The sequence below is a fragment of the Camellia sinensis genome, chromosome 2, assembly GCF_055761805.1.
Source record: "Camellia sinensis isolate YWXY chromosome 2, ASM5576180v1, whole genome shotgun sequence".
NCBI classification, from domain to species: Eukaryota; Viridiplantae; Streptophyta; class Magnoliopsida; order Ericales; family Theaceae; genus Camellia; species Camellia sinensis.
In genome coordinates, this window is record NC_138962.1 from 129,228,737 (window position 1) to 129,250,420 (window position 21,684).

The 21,684-nt window shown below is 42.8% G+C and overlaps 2 protein-coding genes across 2 annotated transcripts; both read right to left on the reverse strand.

The window, feature by feature from the left end:
- Window positions 1-466: 466 nt before the first annotated feature.
- On the reverse strand, window positions 467-5,577 carry LOC114286930 (uncharacterized; the record flags this gene model as incomplete). The annotated part of the gene is made up of 8 exons (XM_082913023.1): window positions 467-871; window positions 1,270-1,338; window positions 2,139-2,225; window positions 2,591-2,698; window positions 2,778-2,847; window positions 3,579-3,658; window positions 4,578-4,674; window positions 5,564-5,577. Coding segments are annotated over 8 exons (687 nt in total), but the record flags the coding sequence as incomplete, so codon positions are not given.
- Window positions 5,578-15,668: 10,091 nt separating this feature from the next.
- On the reverse strand, window positions 15,669-16,771 carry LOC145819040 (uncharacterized). The gene is made up of 4 exons (XM_082913024.1): window positions 16,595-16,771; window positions 16,367-16,547; window positions 16,066-16,193; window positions 15,669-15,956 (listed from the first exon to the last, which is right to left on the reverse strand). The coding sequence occupies exons 1-4, from the start codon at window positions 16,769-16,771 to the stop codon at window positions 15,669-15,671; spliced, it is 774 nt and encodes a 257-aa protein (XP_082769150.1).
- Between the last annotated feature and the right edge of the window lie 4,913 nt (window positions 16,772-21,684).

The window sequence follows — 21,684 nt, forward strand, 5'->3', positions numbered from 1 at the left end:
AGAAAATAGTCGAAGATAAGGGGGTGTTTGCTTGTTATGCTAATATTAATGTGGCTTGTTTGGTTGCAAGGATAGATTCAGTTTTTTTTTTTTTTTTGGGTCAAAGATAGAATGTTAGTATGTTAGTAAAATTAGATTATAAATTTAAAGAACCGCCGTTGATCTATCAACTCGAACCTCAAACTTTCCACTCACCGCAGTAACCCTAAGGCGAGGCTACATGCCGGTTGGCCACAAGGGCCTCGGCCGGATGGATTTAGTTGGGTGTTCAGTATTTAAGAAATAAAAGGTAATTTTGGCGTCTAGTTGCCAAAATATAGTGATATAAATAAGACATTTCCGTTGCTAAGAAAGAACAGTGTAATTTCATTTTAGAAACCACAGGGAAGTCTGTGTAATTAGCCCATAAATAAAACAAAACAACCAGATTCAAAATGACAGAAGACACAAAAAAGCACTGGAAGGGTAACGGTATAATGTGTCTACTTAATTCACAAAAAGACAAATTACACAAAATAATAGGTATAATAGACTATTAGCACAACTGTAACAACCAAAATATAGCTCTATTTGATGCAATTAAAGGTCACTCTCACAAACAACATCACTAGTCTAAGCGTATAAAGGTGAAAAGGTTGTTACAAGGAATAACGGGTTGCGAAAGAAATTCTCATATCCTCAAACTCAACTAGCACAACAGTCTTCCTGGTCACAAATTATAAGGAATGGGATGGGATCCCAAATTTAGTTCTAGCTTACTTTTAGTTTTCTTCATTTTCGCTTTAAATCGAGATTTTGCCACTAGTGTCTGCACTGTGTTTACAAAATTCCCAACTGCCATAACAATCAGTAGCACCCCACAGGTAACAACCTGACCAAAAGTAAATTAGATAATCTATTAAGTTTTATCCCAGTATGAGAATGGTTATTAAAATCGCGATCCGGATCGTAGGATACGATCCTATATTGCTAAAAAGATCCATATGCTACAATAGGATCGCAATATGGGATCGTGTAGAATCGTATAAGATCATAGGTAGGATCATAAGTAGGATCGTTGATTTTTTGATTTTTCACTTTACGATCCTACCTAGGATCCCGATTTTAACAACCTTGAGTATGAGTCCAACTAAGATGTTAAATTACTCAAGCAAATACTGAAATAGAATTAAGAATTTAATCTTAAAAGCAAAGTAAATCACAAATATAAAACCCATGGCAATACTTCTCCAAGCATCCACATAACAATACTCAAAACATACTTCTTACCTGCCACTCAAAAACAACACCAGCCAATGCAGCTTTAAGTAGCAAAATTCCGACATATGCTTCAAAACCCTGAAATCAAGAACATACAAATAAAGGTCACTTAAATTTAGCTCAGATCTCCATGGTGACATATTGTTGCTTCATCTATTGGATTAGTAGCAACTAACAAATGAAAGTGAACAATTAATTTGCGAGACCTATTACTGAAGAAAATATGTAGTAGAACTATTAAGCAAATGAAAGGCCTTGAGAAGCCAAAAAGTCCATCACAAATACTGTAGGCATGCTCTAAGTAAATTTCTTTTGAAGTACTGGATCTTAATTTCATTATTTTTTTCACTGAAGGATTGGGCAATTAATGATCATCATGCAATGATGTACAGATTCTTTCCTTTTTTTGGTGAGCATGCCTCTTTCTAATATCTTCAAAGAAAAAAACGAAAAAAAAAATCAAATAACTTCATGGTGACATCATGACATGTGAGCCAAAGAAGTTCAAAACAGAGAGAGAGCTGTGATGAAAGAGCAAGTTGCATTAAATGTATAAACTAGGATTATTGGATGGCAAACTAGAAGAGAATGATAATATGACTTCAACTTCAAGTAATGAAAGAAAACACTCAAGGAATGTGATGATGTTTGATAGTAACAAAAACTTCCCTTCCCTAGCTGTTATATATATTTAATTATTTATACATGTACATAACTTTTGGCAAGTTATGTAGGAAAAAAAATGAATATTTAACAACCTTAATTTAAATCGCTTTTGTGTTTGTTTGATTCAACATGACTTGGATGGCAAAGCATACATTAATATGATCTTTTGTGGGGATGGTCCCCAAAACAGGCATTTGTACAACTTAAATCACCTGTAATATGAATAGAATGGGTGCCAACAACCATAGTTGACCGTCGACTCCAGCAGTTTCTCCCCAAACAACGTCCATTCTCCTAGCCTGCAATTAACAACGGGTTCAAATGGTAAGAGTCATCCCAGACCTGCAGAGGAGAACAACTGCAATAAACATTATATGCCCACCAAAAAAAAGTTATATCTGTATTTTGATGGGCCATAAAAAACTAACACAGATCGGCTAGAAGACAAAAACATGGTTATTGCAACCAACAGAAGCAAAAGAACTCATTGAAGTTCTGCAAACCATGCAGGACGACAAGGTTTCACAAAGAGCACCCAACCAAGTGCAGACACACACGCAAAGTAGACTGCAGAAAGAATTGAAGATAATAAAGGCAAAAATGAAGCATGCACAAAAATTCGTTGGTGAAAGGAGTTTTTTTTGTTTTTTCTTTTCAATTACACCTTGCCGAGTGCAATATGTGTACAAAGCCTTTGCCGTTGATATCTATTTTGTAGAAGCATTGCAACTCCTTGCATGATAGCCCATTGAAGGAACAGTTGCACCCCTCTCTGCACAGTACATGTACAGTCTCACTCAAAAAAAAAAAAAAAAACAAAATTTCAATATGCACTTAAGAAGGAGAATAACCTGCTTCTGGGTCTCCCAAGTGAGACTGATAAGTGCCATGGCCATAGCGAAGTAGTGATGTTTTATCCACCTACATCAGCACAAGTGCAAGCATTAACATATTCTGTGGTTGTATGCATATTAATCTAGGAGGCAGATAAGAATCACAAAAAAAAAATCCAATGCATTTTCACACTTTCATCCAAGTTCTGACACAATTCAAAAAATAAAGAGAATGAGCCTGCCAGTTGAATAAAAAGCATGATATGAGTCCAGCAATATTGAACATGGCAGAAATTCGCTGGAATTAGAATGTAGTTGCTGCTGCTGCATATAAGAGAACAAGATACTGCTAGAAAAACTCAATTTAACAAAATTAAACATGTCTATTTGGAGTCAACTCAATGAATTCTTTTGCAACATGCAGCTCCATCTAGAGTAATATCCTCCTTTCATTATTGACAACCATTATTTTTTTCATATACTCTACCCTCTGTTCATTTTCTAATTCATTGCAATATGCAATTTGACAACACACTGTATAAATTCATTTACTGAATATCATGCTATAATTTTAAGCATCGAAGTCAAAAGATTCTTCTGGCAACTCTATTTTATAGCATAAATTCATTGCCAGTAAAATTGCATATTCACTTTCCCTCCTGAAAGGCATGGGAGATGAAATTACTAATGTCTGACTATGAAAATATGTTTTAAAAAAATCTCAATCACAAATACACATAGTTTAAATGATGAAGAATAAAGGCAAGGCAATCTTAGCACAAAATTCAACCAAATGCATATAAGATCATATCAAATTACCATGGGCGAATATCACTTCCATTCACTCTAAGTATGTTCTCTCGCAAAGCCAAACCTGTGTAGAGAATTAACAACCATGCCTGAAAAACAAACTTACTTGGTAAGTCAACGAGAGAAGGAAATAGCTGAACAAATGACCCAAGAGACATCAATGCTGGAAACACACTTCGAAACGATTTTTCAAATCTGCATCAAAAAAGACAACAGAAAAAAAATATATGTATGAAAGTCAATAATGCCCTTCACTGCAGATTGAGTCCACAGTATCTCCGAAACCATTCTTTTAGATCCTCCTTTTTGAAATTAAACATATGTGTTTAGTTGTCAAAATTTCCGTTAGGCTCAATTAGTTTCAGTACGAAATCACTATACCATATTTTGTTCCAACAAGGTCGGGAAGGTGCATAATAACTTTAAATATACAAAATAAGATGTAGCATCACATAAGCAACAAAATTTATTTCTGAAGTAGCATTGACAGGACAAAAATAAAATAAAACTACAATTATGAATACCAATATATAAAGGGTCTTGTTAACAAGTGTCCCGGGGACACGAAAAGTAGACCCAAATTTTTTTTTGAAAACACAAGACACTTTTTATTAAATTCAATGCAGTTTTTATGGAAATTAATGCACTTCTTTTAACTGTTTGACCTATTTTCAAGACACTCCTTTATTTCAATCCCAATATCCAGCACTTTTGGCATTTGTCATATACAAATATCTCGAGGACACAACAATTGCACGAATTATAACTAAGATCATTCCAATAAAATAAATTAAATATATCTTTTAAGAACAGAACCAAAAAGATGACATGAGGAACTTAGCATTAATGGGAAAAACTACAAATGCAAGACTGATGTTAGAGGAGGATAAGTTACCAAAATATTTGATATACATGTTTCATACTTCTTTTCTACTTCTAAATCTGAAAATTCAGTCAAATGAAGAAACTAAACCCCAAGTAAAGAATCATGCCAATCTCAAATCATACCTGAGGGAGAAATGTAGGGAAATTAGTTAAAAGTTTTCTCTTGTTAAGATTCCGAAAGTCCAGTGTAGCTTCAGCAACAACAGGGTCTAAAAGTTCACTACAATCAAACATTGGAAGAGTGATTTTCAAATACGATTTATCATATGATATGCCATCATAAATAGAGAATAATTGTCAGATGAAATCATAATTTCTTTTTTCCCCATAAATAACTTATTGTGAAAGAAGGACTACAAACATCTTTACCAGCTCAAACATGAATAAATGAATAGGGTCTTTTAATTCGATGGACTCCTCTCCTCTTCAGGTGGGAAATTCTCCAAAACTGGTTTAAGACGTTGGCCAGTCACTTTAAAAACATTACCATTCTTGGGATTTTCAATCTGGGCCCCATGAGAAAAAACAGTTTTAACTATGAAACGGCCCAGTCCATCTAGATCTCAATTTACCAAGAAACAAATGTAGTCTAGTTTTATACAAAAGAACCTTTTGTGAAGGATTAACAATTCCTTTGAGTACAAACAATATTAACATTAAAAACATATCATATACAATGACACGGGGAGGACTAGTCAATCAACTAGATGCCCTTTTTTCTTCCAAAACAGCACACCTTTTCTGCTCCCTTATCGACAAAAATATGCAATCCTGCCATTAGGCAATAGAAATATTATCCTTTATTTGATGAAAAGCTACAAACACAAGACCCTTGTGAGTAAAAAGGTATACATCTTATGTAGAGGGGTAGAAAATTAAGATAAAAACTACCATTTGTTTTGCTAAATTCGAGCAGCCCGAGCACCCTTGACAACATTGCGGTCAGATCTAGCGTTTTTGCTATTATCTAAGTCACCAAATATATATTTCATAAAAGGAACAAATAAAGAACAGAAGACGAGTAGTAATTAAAAGGAAAAACAAATAAGTATTTGAAGACCAAAATCAAAATATTAAAGGATTGGAGGTACAATGAAATCTTGTCTAACCTTTGAGAGAGGTTTTGTGGATGTTATGAGATGATTTAGAAGCATACCGAGTCTTATGGGCCTTGTTGAGCAATTGATATTGTTGAAGGCTCAAACGTAGTTTTTCTACAAATTTAAATTAAATTCATTAAATCACAATTAAATACAAATTGAGAGAATGAATATAATATCCAAAATTCATAGAACAACTATGTAATTTTAAGCATTCATCACACCTCCCAACCAGCTTTATTGCTAGAACCTAGGAATTAGGGTGACTAAAATAAAATCAAAAAGTAAAATAAAAGCAACAACTCTCACTTCTGCAAGAAATCACGATTGAATTTAGTGGATTTATTATATATAGCCCAACAGACATCAATTATGTAGCGACTACCACCAATAAACTACTAACTTAACCCTATTATTGTTTTTTCTTTTTCTTTTTCTTTTTTTTTTGGTTAAGTATGAAAGCCAATTTGTAGACATAAGCAGTAACTCAAAAATAAAATACTACTCATGCCAATTAGTTTATCAATTTTCTCTTGACCCCAGGCTCTAAGGATTTGCAAAGCACACAAAAAACTATCCTACAATGCCAATTGCTGAGGTTTAATTGTTCTGCAGGCTAGGCGTAAGCTCTCTTTTAGAGGGGGTATTGCCTTTGGCATGTCATGAGCTTCATTGTAAATCCCCTTTTATGGCAATAAAACACTTACCCCTTAAAAAGCATAGCATGACGAACAATGCCTATGCGCCACAGAAGCCGAGAAAAGGAAAACTAACAAATATCAACTATATTCAATATTGGAAATGGAAAGAAAATAATTCTTCCATGATATGGCTGAATTCTTTTGGATATCACAACTGTAAACATTTAGATTTAGTCAATACTATAGAATAGGAAAGTTTATTAGGATCAAAATTAGTAGCTAAAGAGTAGCTAATTAGTAACTAATCAATTCCTAATTTTATGCCTTGTATCTCCTATAAATAGAGGTGCTATGTACATTGTTTGAATATGAGAATAAGAAATATTGTTCTTTCTAGCTTTCATGGTATCAAAGCTGAGGACTTATTCTCTGACCCTTCTGAGGTAATCCTAGAACCAGCAAGTTGTCCTTCACCATATCAGAAACCACATCTGAATCCACTGTTACCGTTTCACCGAAAAACATTGAGAAACATGTCTCCAACACTAATTCTCACTCGGTGCAAATCACCAGCATCAAACTCAATGGTGATAATTTCTTGCGTTGGTTTCAGTCCATCCAGATGTACATTCGGGGCCGAGGAAAGATCGGATACTTAACAGGAGAGAAGGCGGCACCAGCAAAAGAGGACTCGGCAAATGCTACCAGGGATGCTGAAAACTCCATGGTCATGACATGGTTAGTGAATTTCATGGAGGAAGACATCAGCTCCAACTATATGTGTTATCCAACAGACAAAGAACTCTGAGATAATATCACCCAGATGTATTCGGATTTGGGAAATCAGTCCCAAATATATGAGTTGACAATTAAACTTGGTGACATTTGTAAAGGAGAGGACAGTATCACCAAGTACTTCAATTCTCTGAAAAGGTTGTGGCGAGATTTGGACATGTTCAATGATTATGAGTGGAAGTCAACTGAGGACTGCAATCACAACAGAAAGATGGTGGAGGATCACCGTATCTACAAATTCCTTGCCGGCTTAAACATCGAATTTGATGAAGTCGGAGGGAGAACAATTGGCCACCAACCTCTGCCTCCTGTTGGTGATGTCTTTGCTGAAGTTAGGAGAGAAGAAAGCCGTAGGAATGTGATGAATGGGAAAAAGGGAGCTACTACACCTGTGGAAAACTTATCCATGATTGCATCAGATGCAAGTGCAAACAAGGTTTTTAAACCATGGAAGAATGAAAAATCTCGAGTATGGTGTGATTATTGCAATAAACCACGCCATACTCAAGAAAACTGCTAGAAGATCCATGGGAAGCCTGCAACTTGGAAGAGCTGCAAATCAAGTGACAGACCAATTCATGCATCCTCCTAGGTTGATTGGCAGTGCTAGAATGGTCAATGGTCTTTACTACTTTGATGATGACATATCCAGCAACAAAACAACTTAAGGCTATGGTTGTAGTATTAGTTCACTTTCGGCTCGCGAGCAAATAATGCTTTGGCATTTCAGACTAGGACATCCTAGTTTTTCATATCTTAAACATTTGTTTCGTAACTTGTTTAAAAATTTGGATTGTTCGTCTTTTCAATGTGAAAGTTGTTATTTATCTAAAAGTCATCGAACTACTTATCTTACAAAACCCTACCGTGCCTCTAAACCATTCTACTTAATTCATAGTGACGTGGGGTTTCTCCAAGGTTACCACCATGACTGGTGTAAAGTGGTTTGTAACTTTTATAGATGATCACACTCGGCTTTGCTAAGTTTATTTGATGAAAGACAAATTTGAAGTAAAAAACGTGTTTCAAGATATTTACAAAATGATTGACAATCAATTTCTAGGGAATGTTTTTAGGGAAAAAGGTATTTTTCATCAATCTATATGTCGTGACACTCCTCAACAAAATGGTATTGCCGAAAGAAAAAATAACCATTTACTGGAAGTAGCCTGAGCCATAATGCTCTCTATGAATGTTCCCAAATATCTATGGGGAGATGCCATTTTGACAACCTCTTATTTAATTAACAGAATGCCTACCCGGGTTTTGCAATATGTCACACCCCTAGAATATTTCAAAAAAACCTTTCTTGATTGCAGAATTAATTCAGATTTGCCTTTAAAATTTTTTTGCTATACTATTTTCGTTCACATACCCAGCCAAATTCGATCCACACTTGATCTTAGAGCAGAAAAATGTGTTTTCATCGGGTATGCTCCAAACAAAAGAGGCTACAAGTGTTATAATCCTCAAACAAAAACATTTGGGTGATTATGGATGTCTCCTTTCTTGAAACTCAATCCTATTTTACCAAAAATTCTCTTCAAGGGGAGAAAAAGAAAAAGCAAGAAAATTTTTGGCAGACAACTTCAGATCCCTTACCAAATCCTATTCGATCTCCATCCCTTGTTTTCTGAAAAACAAGAACAGAAACAGGGTATTCAAGATATGGAGAACGAAGGAAATCGCAGTCCAACTTCTCCAAACATAGAAGGCTCACAAGCAGGGGGAGAAATACTACAATTGGAACAAACTGTTCCCGAACCTGAGTTTTTGGTTTATGCTCGGAAAAATACTCAAAGAAAAAGTAAAGACTAGCCAACCACTCTACCACAAAGCCAATCAGAATCTCTTAAAAAAGGTCCCTCAAGTAGTTCAGGTATTCCTAATCTGGTTCCTCCATCATCTGTCTCTACTTCATTTCCATTTCCTTCAGCGATTTTACCTAAAGTTATACCCACAGATTGTGATCTTCCTTTAGCCATTAGGAAAGGAATTCGAAAATGTACCCAACATTCCATTGCGAAATATTTATCTTATGATAAACTTTCCAAAAGTCATAGAGCATTTACTTCAAAAATATCTAACCTGTTTGTTCCTAGAATTATTAAGGAAGCCTTGGATGATCCTAATTGGAAATCAACAGTTATGGAAGAGATGAATGCTCTAGAAAAGAACGGTACTTGGATGTTAGTGAATCTGCCTAAGGACAAAAAGACAGTAGGGTGCCAATGGGTATTTACAGTGAAGTGCAAAGTTGATGGTAGCGTGGAAAGATATAAGGTGAGACTCGTGGCAAAAAGGTTTACACAAACCCTCAGGATTAACTACCAAGAAACCTTTGCTCCAGTTGCCAAGATGAACTCAATTCGGGTTTTACTGTGACTAGCAGTTAATTCCAGCTAGCCTCTACATCAATTAAATGTAAAAAATGTCTTCTTGAATGGAAATCTAGAAGAAGTCTATATGAACCTACATCCAGGTTTTGAAAAGAAGTTTGGTATAGATAAAGTCTGCAAATTAAACAAGTCTCTATACGGCCTCAAACAATCCCCAAGGGCGTGGTTTGAACGATTTGGGAAGGTTGTAAAAATCCTTGAATACAGTTAAAGCCAAGCAGACCATACTATGTTCTATAAACACTCAAGAGAAGGTAAAGTAGCTATCTTGGTTGTTTATGTAGATGACATAATTCTAACAGGTAATGATAGTGCCGAATCGAAAAAGTTAAAGAAGGAACTTGCTAAAGATTTCGAGATAAAGGTCCTGGAGCACTAAGATACTTTCTTGGAATGGAGTTCGCTAGATCTACGGAGGGCATTTTTGTCACTCAGCGCAAGTGCACAATTGACTTGCTCAAAAAAACAGGCTTGCTCGGATGTAAAGCTGCTGAAATACCAACCGAGCTCAACTTGAAGCTACAACATGCTAGAATTAAAGATGTGGTGAATATAGACCAGTTTCAGAGACCTGTTGGAAGACTGATATACTAATCTCACACACGTCCCGACATAGCATTCGCAGTAAGCAGAGTAAGCCAATTCATGCATTCACCAGGAAAGGAGCACTTTGAAGAAGCATACAGGATCCTAAGGTATCTAAAGGGAACTCCTGATAAAGGCTTGATATTTTAAAAAACAAGGACATCTTCAAGTGGAAGTACATACAGATGCAAATTGGGCTGGGCTGGAAGCATCACTATCCGGAAATCACATTCCTCGGACTTCTTACATTTACTATGGTAATCACATAACCTTTTTTCTTTTCAGGGCCCACCGGCCATACCATCGGCCCCGGAGGTTCTTCTACTGCCATCGAAATTTCCTTAGATTCAGACGACGACGACCTTCCCATTGCTACAAGGGTCACAAGGTTCAGGACCGGCAAGGCAGTACTTCCAGATGTTGAAGAAGAACCAAGTGCTAGGGCCGCACCAACTACTGAGGCTGAGCCAGTTGTGGAGGCTGCAGAAAATGAAGTTCCCTTTGCTGTGGAAGTTGTTGCGGACGGCCTAGTCGGAGGGTGCAGAGCCTCCAAACCCCGCTGATTCTGTGCACTCCGACCGTTCCTCTGTCGGCAGTACTTCCAGATGTTGAAGAAAAACCAAGTGCTGGGGCTGCACCAACAACTGAGGCTGAGCCAGTTGTGGAGGCTGCAGAAAATGAAGTTCCCCCAGCTGTGGAAGTTGTTGCAAGCGGCCTAGTTGGAGGGTGCAGAGCCTCCAAACCTTGCTGATTCTGTGCACTCTGACTGTTCCTCTGTCGGTGGAGAGGATTTTTTCCCTGAGACCCCAAGGGAAGATAGCGGCATGAGAGAACCGCTGGAAGTTGCACCACCTCCCTTTGGAATTGCATCTGGTGGTTCCTCCCAGTCCACTGAGTCTCCATTGGTTCAGCAGACCCCACTTCCAAACGCCTAAGTGGCTGAGGAGAGTGCAAGTGTAGCGACTGCTTCCACTGTTCCTGCTGTGGCCCCTCTAAATTTGGACCGACTTGCAGAGGTAGCTGTCATTTTAGCCGCCCACACTGTTATTGCTGTCGCTGGGACCTCTGACCCAGTTGCTTTGGCAACCTTTGAACAGCTGGCAAACTTGTACCCCACTCACTTTCCGAAAATGCCAGCTGACCTTGGGATATCCCAAGATTTTTATACTGGAATGGATACCATTGCTGTTCTAGATCTGAACGTTGGAGACTACCAGATGGATGACCTCTTTTCGGAGCGACATGACAGCGCAGGCAGCTTTAGTCTTTCTCGCGAGGCTAGTTCACCCGGTCGCCAACGCAGCATCTATCCATTCCAATGCTGCTGGGCAATCATCTTCAGGGGAAGTGCATCGTCCTTAGACCTTTGGTCGCTCCACCAGTCTCCCCCTAGTGATTGAAGTTGGCAAGGGTGTGAGGGAGTCCTCTCAGCTCTCAGAGAAAGTTTCTTTTCTGAGTTACTGGGTCTCCTCTGCAGCTGCTCCCACTCTCGCCCCGCATCCAGGAGCTGCTACTTTTAACGTTCCTGGATCTATGGTACAGATAGCACTGCTGGAGTCACTCGCCAACTTCATTTGCGACCTTGCTACTAAGAAGATTCTGACCACCCCTAGCAAGTTCGTGGAAAGTGCCGAGGCAAACCAGAGCGGCTTTGAGAGGAATAGTTTGGACCTATCGTGGATGAGGGATAGGCTTCAGGCAGTCGACGGTTTCCTCGAGCATGCAGACAACGTAGCGATGATAAGGCCAGTTTTGAACCCATCATCTACTCGTCAACTTGTAGTACCCGCTGCTGCTTGCCTCAACAACTTTGTACGGGCCTTTCCATCTTGGTGAGAACTTGGGAATTAGTTGCCCCCGCATGATTTCGTCCATTGTCTTCCATACCAAGTCCCCTTTATTGAACTTCTTGTGTTGAACAGATTGATTGTAGGCACGAGCTATGGATTGATGATACTTTTCCATTGCCCGCGAGGCTCGATCATTTTTTTCTTCAGCTGCCTCTATGTCATTCATTCTGCTGTTTGGAACTAAGTGTGCTGACATAGCCATTCTTGCTGAGGGTACTGCCAACTCAACTGGTAACACAACTTCGGACCCGTACACTAGGGAAAATGGGGTTGCCTGAGTTGGCTTTCTCTTTGACGTTCTATACGCTTAGAGTGCTACGAGAAGCCATTCAGACCATGTGCCCCCTGCTTCATCCATTATTTTACTCAATATACGAATGATGGTTTTGTTGGTCGCCTCAGCTTGTCCATTCCCTTGGGGGTAGTATGGACTAGACTTGTGCTGCTTGATCTGGTAGGCGTTCAGTAGGGATGGCAATATCAACCCGGCCCAACGGGGACCGGACCGCCTTGTCCCGATAAATCGAGTTTTCCTCGAAAATTATTCACCATAGGGCCGGGGCTGGTATTGAAAAATACATCCACGATAATTTTCGAGCCGGGGACGGGGATAGGCTTGTCGGCCCCGGCCCCGGCCCCGCCCCGCCCCGCCCCGAAATTTCTCCGATTCATCCCCGCCTCTGTTCCTCTTGTATTATATAAATATCAATTTCACTTTTGATCTTATCTTCTCTCTCACTGACTCTCAACTATCTCACTCTCTCACTCTTATCTTCTCTCTCTCAACTCTCTCACTCTCTTCACTCTCTCGTTTTCAACTCTCTCCCTCTCTCAACTCTCTCGTTCTTCTCTCTCTCTCAACTCAACTCTCTCACAGTCACGACACGGCGACATCGCCACCACCGCCGCTGGCCCCAACCCCCCTCTCTCTCTCTTCTCCTCGCCTCAGTTTCTCTTTCTCTCTCTCCACTTCGTCTCTCTCTATTCTTGAGCAGAAGGTCCATCTCTCTCTCACCACCACCGAACCCACCACCACAACCACCGTCGATCTCGCCATAGAGCCTGGTCATTGGCATCGCTAAGATCTGTGCCAGACGATGGAGGTGTACTCAGATCTGTTATCTCTCTCTCTCTCCCTCTAATCTGATGTTCTTGATCTGTATTGTTCAGAATAATTTTTTTTAATCTGTGCTAGTTATATATTGATCTGTTATACATTAAACAAAATTGATCTGTTATATATTGATCTGTTAATTTTTTTTTTGATTTGTGATATATATTGATTAGTCAGTGAGTTGTTGAACAAAATTCAAAAAAAAAAAAAAAGCTCGGGGATATTTCGGGGTCGGGGAAACCCGATCCCCGTTAGGGGACGGGAACAAGAGGGTGATAGGCTCCCCTGGCGGGGATCGGGGGCGGAGGCGGGATTTTTTAATCTTTGGGGATCGGGGACGGGGAGGGCAGTCCCCGGCCCCGTCCCGCCCCGTTGCCATTCTTAGCGTTCAGCAGTCTTCCCACATGACGATTTACAAAGGGAGTTCCATTGTTGGACAACATTACTTCTGGTATGCCAAACCTACAGATTATGCTTTCTCTGATGAAGTTGGCTGCTCCTGCCCTGTCTGCCTTCCTCATCGGTATGGCCTCTACCCACTTGGTACTAACTTCAGTCGCTGCAATCTATGGCCTTTCGATTGTTGCGCAGTCAAATGCCCAAGTATGGAACAGGTAAGGGGTCTTGATGTTGTACAGCTCAACCGCCGGTGCATGTATCAAGTTCCCAAACTTCTGGCAGGATTGACATCTCCTTACAAAGTTTTTAGCATCTTCTTCAATTGTTGGCCAGTAGTAACCGAGGTGAATGAGAAGTCCATATAATCGCTGCCCTCCTTGATGTTCTATCTTGTGGGCTTCCCTCAGCACCTCATTTGCCTCATCCTTTGGTCAAGGAAGAAGCGGAGGGCCCGCCTCTTAACTCTGATTGCATCGGCTTTGTTCTCAGGCAGTATGCCATTTCCAAGGTAGTCGACATATGGCTGCCTCCATTCTTCACTGCTTAAGAAATGGGCTTCCTCTTCCTTAGGATGGGATTGGCATTTTGCACATTGCCTCTACAACTCAGTACTTTCCTTTTCCATCTCTGGCCAGTAATACCCATGCCTCTGTATCCGTCGGTATAGACTGATATCTCCATCTCCACGAGACTTAACATGTATCTGCTTAAGTCTGTAAGTTACTTCTTGTCTACCGACGCACCTTGCCAGCAAGTTGTTGGCACCGCAAAAATACAACTCTCCTCTGAGGAGCAGAAATTATGCAAGTTCTGCTGGTCTGATTGTTCCCTGGCCTGTTTTCAACTATTCTGTTGGATTATATTTGCTTTCCATCCTTCAGCATCTTGCTCTGTATGCCCTTCGGCTAACACTGCTGGTGTTGTTCTTTTCTCGATGACGATGGCTACACTATGATCTGGTATATCCACCTTTGCCCCCAGTGTAGCCAAGGCATTGAGGAAACGGTTATGTGTTCGGGGGTATGCTGGATTTCGACATCATCAAATTGAGTGAGCAACCCTTAAACCACGGTGCAATACGAGCCCAATAGAGGCTCCTTTAAGGCGAAATCACCCATTGCTTGCTTGACAACTAACTTAGAGTCGCCCAAAATTTTTAACCTGCGGAGTCCCTTCTTTTGGGAAGCGATTAGACCCAGTATCAACGCCTCATATTCAGCCTCGTTGTTTGAACATTCAAAATCAAGCTTATATGATAGATGAAACTTCTCTCCTTCTTCACTGGTTAGTGTTATGCCAGCTCCACCTTTCTCAGCTCCCGAAGATCCATCAAATTTGAAGTCCCAATAAGCCTCAACTGCAGTTGCTGAGACATGGACCGCACCTGGTAGATGCAGGTTCATGTTCACCAGAATATAACACAAGTGATGTCATATTCTACTAGAGCCAAAAGCTATCTTGCCATTCTTCCAGTCAGAGCGGGTTTGCTTAGCAAGTAGCGGACCGGATCACTCTGGGATCACAACATGGATCGGGTGTGCCAAAAAATACTGATGTAACAGACTGGCTTCTTAATGCCATCTACGTCTTGGACAAGTAGAGCCCCAATAGACCGAGGTGTAGACGTCAGGTACAGTAGCAGAGACTTGTTGGGTTGTAGGGCAATCATTGTAAGTGCTTTCTTCACCACATCAAATGCCTGCTGGTGTTCTTGCAACCATTCAAACTTATGATTCCCTTTCAGCAGTGTCCCAAAAGAAAATGTTATCTCAGCAAGGGCTGGAATTAACCTCCTAAGATATGACACTTTGCCTAGGAATTTCTTCAAAGCCTTTTGAGAGTGGTGGTGGCATCTCCATGATTGATTTAATCTTATCCCCATCTACTTCAATCCCCCGCCGGTGTACAAAAAAGCCAAGGAACTTGCCGGCGGTAACTCCGAAGGCACAATTGAGAGGGTTCATCTTTAGGCAGAATTTACAACACCGCTGAAAAACTTTTTCCAAGTCGCAGAGGTGTCAGTTTGCCTCGGTAGACTTGACCATCACATCATCCACATATACTTCCACTTCATGATGTAACATGTCATGGAACACTGCAGTTATAGCCCGTTGGTAGGTTGCCCCCACGTTTTTCAAACCGAAGGGCATCACCGTATACAAAAAAATTCCCAAGGGTGTTCTAAATGTCGTTTTTTCTACATCTTCTGATGCCATTTTGATCTGGTTATAACCACTGAACCCATCTATAAAGGAGAACATCTTATGGCCCGCAGTAGAATCGACAAGTGTGTCAACATGGGGCAATAGAAACTCATCTTTCGGGCAGGCCTCATTCATTCAGGTCGGGAAAGTCTACGTAGACCCTGATCTGGCCGTTCTTCTTCTCCACAGGCATAATATTTGCTAGCCAAGTTGGGTACTGTATAGGCTCAATGAACTTGGCCCTCGACAACTTTTCTACCTCTTCCTTAATCTTTGCCTCAAGGTCAAGGTGATACTTTTGAGCATGCTGCTTTATTGGCTTAGAGTTGGGAAAAGTATCCAGGTGATGGGTGACAAGAGACGGGTCAAGACCAAGCATCTCATCGTATGTCCAAGCAAAAACGTCACTGTACCGCTTCAGTAGTGTTATCAATTATGCCTTAGCTGTTGGAGCCATTGTGTCGCTGATGAACACGGGGCTTGCTCTGCCTTGGTAAGTCGCTGAGGTTGACCTCAGCAAGTACCTCCTGCTGCGGTTTGGGTCTATCTTGCACGCATTCAGGGGCGGGCTCAGGGGTCTCCACCAACTCTTCTTGGGACTCGTCATTGTCACATTTATTTGTCTCGGGGCCATCCTCCCAAGGTATGAAGCCTACACTCCAAGACCCGTCATAGGTAGTAAATTGTCTTACTGCCATCCCACACCTTAACAATCTTGGGCGGAGGACTTGTGGACTTGCTGCTCCTTCTGCCCACTACTTTCTGGAGCAGCCCCAGCATCCCGAATGCCTTCCTATTTTGGCAATTTTACTCTTGCAGCTTTACCGGTCCTTGGAGTTTCACCCGTTGACAACTCAGTAAAAAAAACTGCATCCGAATAGTGTGCCTCATCAACCCCAAATGGCTGTTCAGACGCATTTATATGGTTACTGTGCGCTTTCCCAACTTTGCCTTCACGCATTGGTGATAACTCAATGGGATAGCTCCATATCGGTGCATCCAAGCTCTGCCAAGAATCATGTGGCAATTTGTGTCCGCTTCAATCACATGAACCTTGGTTGCGGAACGGATCTCACCAACTGCTAAGTCCACGACCACATGGCCCTTGGTATCTTTATTCTCGCCGCTAAAACCCGTCACAGTGATGGGTTGGCGAACCATCCTGGACTCTGGGACACCAGCCTTTGCAAAGGTGTCAGTAGTGATGATGTTTATGGACGCCCCTGCCATCAAGGAAAGCACGCTTGAACTCTACATCACTGATGTATGCTGTGACAAAAAGCGGACGATTATGGGGAAATGGGTATACTCTGTCTGCCTCTGAAAAAGTAATGGCCCCATAAGCTTCCTGAATGCGCCGTGACGCATACTACTTGGCCTCAGCAACTTCATCATGGTGCACTTCAAAGATATTAATGAGGGCTTTTGTTGCTTCCAACCTAGCGGCTTGGCTAAGCCCCCAACTGGTCAAAGAAGGCGCGAAACTTAACAGAGTTTTGCAAGGCCTGGGCATTAGCATCCTCTGCGAATTTTGCCTCTGTAGGTACACTGTCTCAGGGAGCTGGCCGGTTGCAATTTCTTCTAACTCATCATAGTAAGACGCCATATGCACTTGATCACGCACAGGCCCGAGATAGCCAATCATATATGTACATTCTTTCCCTTCCCCTTGTGGTTAGGATAAGGGTCCTTTCGCACATCACGGTTACCGGCATCTTTGAACTTCAGCTCATTTGCGTCAACTTTCTTCTTAAAGATACTTTTCAAAGTCCAACAGTCCGTAGTAGGGTGTCTGGTGATTCTGTGATAGACACAATAATCCAAGCTTTCTTTGTCCTTCTTAGTTGGAGGGACATTAACTGGAGGCAAGGTAAGTTCACCATCAGCTACTCATTTTTTAACCAGAGCCTTAACATTCTCAAAGCTGCAAGGACATAGATTTCTGTCCTCATAACTCTTTCTCTTCCGAGAGGACGTCGCCTCCCCTTGCGAGCGGCTCCCTCCTACAGATGTTATCGCACCAACTCAGCTACGGCGAGGGTAGCGGTGGCTGTCACGAGATCTGTGCAAGGGACCAGTGGTACTAAGGTTCCTAGCCGCCTCAATCAAGACTGAAATGGTAGGCAGATTATGATTCACCAAGAAAATTTTGTAGTCGCGTATGGCACCCCTCCACACATATGCTGACTAAATGGGCCTCATCCACTAGTTTATGATAGTCAATAGCCTTATCTTGGAACCACTTAACATAGCCCAGTATATCTTCACCCTCCTTTTGGACATTTCGCCCAAGGGTGAGGGTTGTAACTTTCTCTTGGACTTGGAAGAACTTCGTGTGGAACTTGTTCACCATCTCCTCCCAACTCTTGATCGAGTTGGGAGCCAAGTTCACATACCAACTGCAAGCCCTTTCAGTAAGTGGACTTGGAGAACTCCCGAAGGCGCAGAGAGTGGTCACTGCCATAGACACCAAGAGTTTCAATGAACCTCACCACCTGTTCTCTGGCATTGCCTTGTTTCCTATCAAACTTAATAAACTTGGGCACTGTATACCCAGTTGGGTATGGCATGGTCAATATCTCCTGAGAGTATGGGGCGTTCACATCTGAGTCGGGGAGAGATGGGAGTGGCTTCTTGCTACGCTGTTGCTCGAGCATAGCTTGTACATCGGCTAGAGTAAAAAAGTGAGTGGGCTAGAATGGTCTAGTCTGCTCCTGGGTAGCTGAACCAGCGGCCGCACCGTTCGCCTGAAATACTGCTGGAGGCACTTGGATCAGAGCTCGAACCTCAGGGAACAGGTTAGGCACTGGGTTTGGGACTGCTACGGGCGGAGGTGATTGCGCTGGAGCTGGTCGAGAAGCCATGGCCATAATAGCTTCAGTGAGAGTTTGCAAAGCTGCCAGGATCTCCCTCTGCGTATCCTGGAGTGACTTGAACTGCCTCAATCACAACATTGTGGTCACCGTCCTCCACATGTGCGCTCCGCCATTTGAAGAGCCTTGGTGAACTTCATCCTCTGCCATTTTTTCCAGTGAGGTGTGTAAACCACTATGGGTATGAACCATCAACAAAGCAGCATCCCCAACGGAATCGCTAGAAATGTAGGGGGGTTCGAGGTTAGTGTAGGTGATTAGAGAGGCAAAACTATGCTAATGGTCCAAGAAAGGTGGAAGTGGCTTGAGAATAAGCCGCAGCAACTGTCTGGAAGTTGGAGAGTATGCAACTCGGTGAGGGTGAAGCAAGTAACTCAAGAAGAAATGTATGGCAGTGCCAAAATGGGCAACATCTCCCCCAAATCCCCAAAATTCCTCTTGTTAAACCTTGAGAAATGGGTCCTATTTATATAGGCTTTTCCTTGGCACCAAGAGCACACCAGGCTGAAGGTGCCACGTGCCTTTCTACATGTGTTGTGTACTATCTGTTTGCCTCCGCAACTACCTTTTTGAGCCTTAGCAAGTGTAGTTGCGACGGGAGTGTTTGGCGTTGCAACTCCCTCTTGAGCCTCAACAAGGGCAGTTGCGACGGGAGCGTTTGCCGCTGCACTTGCCTTCTCAGCTCAAACCTCAGCAAGTGCACTTGCAGCGATAAACCTTGCTGCTGCACTTGTCTTCTCAGTTCTACTTGGCCACTGCATGCATTCTCAGGACTCCATTAGTCTGCTATTGACTATGTTCGTGCTCACTGCAGCAAAGCCTTCACCCTTAGCCACCTAACCACAAACTCCCCAGCTTCCCAGGGTGAAGGCCACAACCAAGCCTGCTATCAGCCGTGCTATTCCTTAGTACCAAGCCCAAGGGGCTTCCTTAGTTCTGCCCATGCGACTAAGGCATATCTATGACCTGGGTAATGGAAAGAAAGTCACTTATGCTCGGGCTACCCTGCTCCCATCTTCGCGGGATCGCCGCGGTAAACTAGTACCCTGGGCCTGCCATCAGCCCCAACCAGTAAGTCTTTGGGCCTGCTATCAGTGCCAAGTTAAATGAATTTTGGGGCCTGCTATCAGCCCTGGGCTAGTAATGCCTTGGGGCCTACTATCAGCGCCAGGCATTACCCTCTACTTGCAGAGGGGAAGCTTTTCCCAGAGGCTGCTATCACCTTGGCGGGATGTTCCCTCCGCAAGTTGGTTGCGGCGGCAGTAGTTGCTGCGGTAGTCATTTCCCGTGGCAAGTTCAAATGGCATAACCGACAATATTGGAGATGGCGGCGCCGACAAAGTGCCTATGCAACTTGGGCGCCTCTGCAACTTGGTAGCTTCGGTTCTCCCCTTCCCTCAGCAACTCCAGGTGGCGACGGAACCGAGAATACTTGGAATGGCGGCACTAAGACAGTGCCTCCGCAACTTGGTCGTCGCAACTTTCGCCTTTGCAACTTTGTTGCTTCGGCTTTCTCTTTCCCTCATCAACTTTAGATGGCGGCAGAGCCGAAGATATTAGGAATGGTGGCGCTAAGGCAAAGTACCTCGGCAACTTCCCCGCTGCATGTATTCCCTCTGCAACTTGACCGTCGCATGTGTTCCCGCTGCAACTTGACTCGGTCATTTTCCTTCGTGGAGACTGTTTGGACCCTTGGCTGGTCGGACCTACTCCGGCCCACTGTTGGCCCACTTCCCTTGGACTTTAGCCCATGCTCCTTTTTCATTCCTGGTCGCCTCTTTGGGGCGACCTCAGTACTTAGGCCCATACTTAATTTGGGGTTTAATTTCTGACCCTCTACATTTGCCCCCTGCCCCAGTGGAGGACACGTTCCTGGTTTCCCGCGCGTGCATCACGCCAGCAAGTAACCCAAGGGTTGCGTCGATTGGGTCAGAAGTTGTGTTGGCTCTTAAAAGCATTACCCTCTTGACTGACGGGTCATATGGGCCTAGGGAAGCGTGTCAACACCCTGTTGCTACTTTCTTTATAAGTAGTGCCCTTGGGTCCACTGGTCCCCCACTTCCGCCCAAACACACTTTCTGTCTCCTTGTCTTCTTCTCTTCCTTGTCCCCACTTTCCAAAGTCTTCTTTACTTTCTTTATACTTCCTTATGGCCAACACAAGGTTTCTACCCAACAGGGCTGACCCACCCCCTACTGAGTGGAGGAGGGCCTCATATTTCGGAGGGCTAGCTGACCCTTTCTGGAAGGCCGTTGACTCCTTTGTTCCTAATGCCCTTCCTTTGGAGGAGCCTCTGCTTCCTTTTGGTGAGGAAGCTTTGGATGATGCTAACATGGTGAACCCAGTCTCTGCGCTGCGGTTTCGCGTGGGGCGTGGTGACTTTCCCCATTCATACATCTACTATCGCACTCACTCGGGCCCTCCAACAGGCTGGTCCCTCTGGGTTGATGACATCATTGCAGATGGTGGGTTCGAGCAGCGATTGAGGGATGTTCGCTCTCTACAATGCCGTTTCAATTTCGAGGGAGTTATCAGTGCGCAAAGTACAGACCAACACTGATATAGTTGTCTCCCGCTGGAGCCGCGACACTCACACTTTTTCTTTGGCATGGATGCAGATAACTACAACCCTCGAAGATGTTGCCGTCCTTCTGCTCTTGAACACTCGTGGAGATCACCCCTTCGATCCAGTGTCCCTGACTCCTGCAAAACAAGTTGCTGTCACTGCCCTCCAAGGAGCCTTTCGAGAGGTGCGGAAGTATGGCTCTTGGTAAGATTGGGGAACTACTCCAAGAGAGGCCCAAGAGGGACAAAACCACTTATCTTTCTGGCTGAAGCATTTCTTCAAGAACCTGCAACCAGTTGTGGGCGACATCACAGAGGAGAGTCGCAACTCCGTAGTTGGGCCGGGCTACCGTAGCGACTTGTGCTTTGCCGCCTTCGTCAGTTACTTCATTTTTTTTTTTTGTTCTCCCCAATAACCCTGCTGAGAGTATTAACCCTCTGGTGTTCCCTTTGGCTATCAAACTTTGCAGCGACAGCCAGATCCCTCTGGCCCCCCTCTTCTTGGGGAACTTATACTTCCGCCTTGACCTCATCCATTCGGACATGGAGCGATCCATGGGCCCACTATGATATGTAGAGCTTTGTACACACTCAATTCCTAACTGCTTTCTTCTATGAGAGATTCCCTGCCACGGGCCCCATCCCTAAAGAACATGAGCCTTTCTCCACAGACGAAGTCCTTGATGCAGAGGGTCGTCCTGTTCT

Excerpts from the sequence above, each read along its gene's own strand:
- LOC145819040 (XM_082913024.1), bottom strand. The coding sequence starts at position 16,771 with ATGGCAGGGGCGTCCATAAACATCATCACTACTGACACCTTTGCAAAG. Across the intron at positions 16,548-16,594 it reads AGATCCGTTCCGCAACCAAG|AGCTTGGATGCACCGATATG; the intron begins GTTCATGTGATT and ends GATTCTTGGCAG. Across the intron at positions 16,194-16,366 it reads GGGTGAAACTCCAAGGACCG|GCTTCATACCTTGGGAGGAT; the intron begins GTAAAGCTGCAA and ends CTTGGAGTGTAG.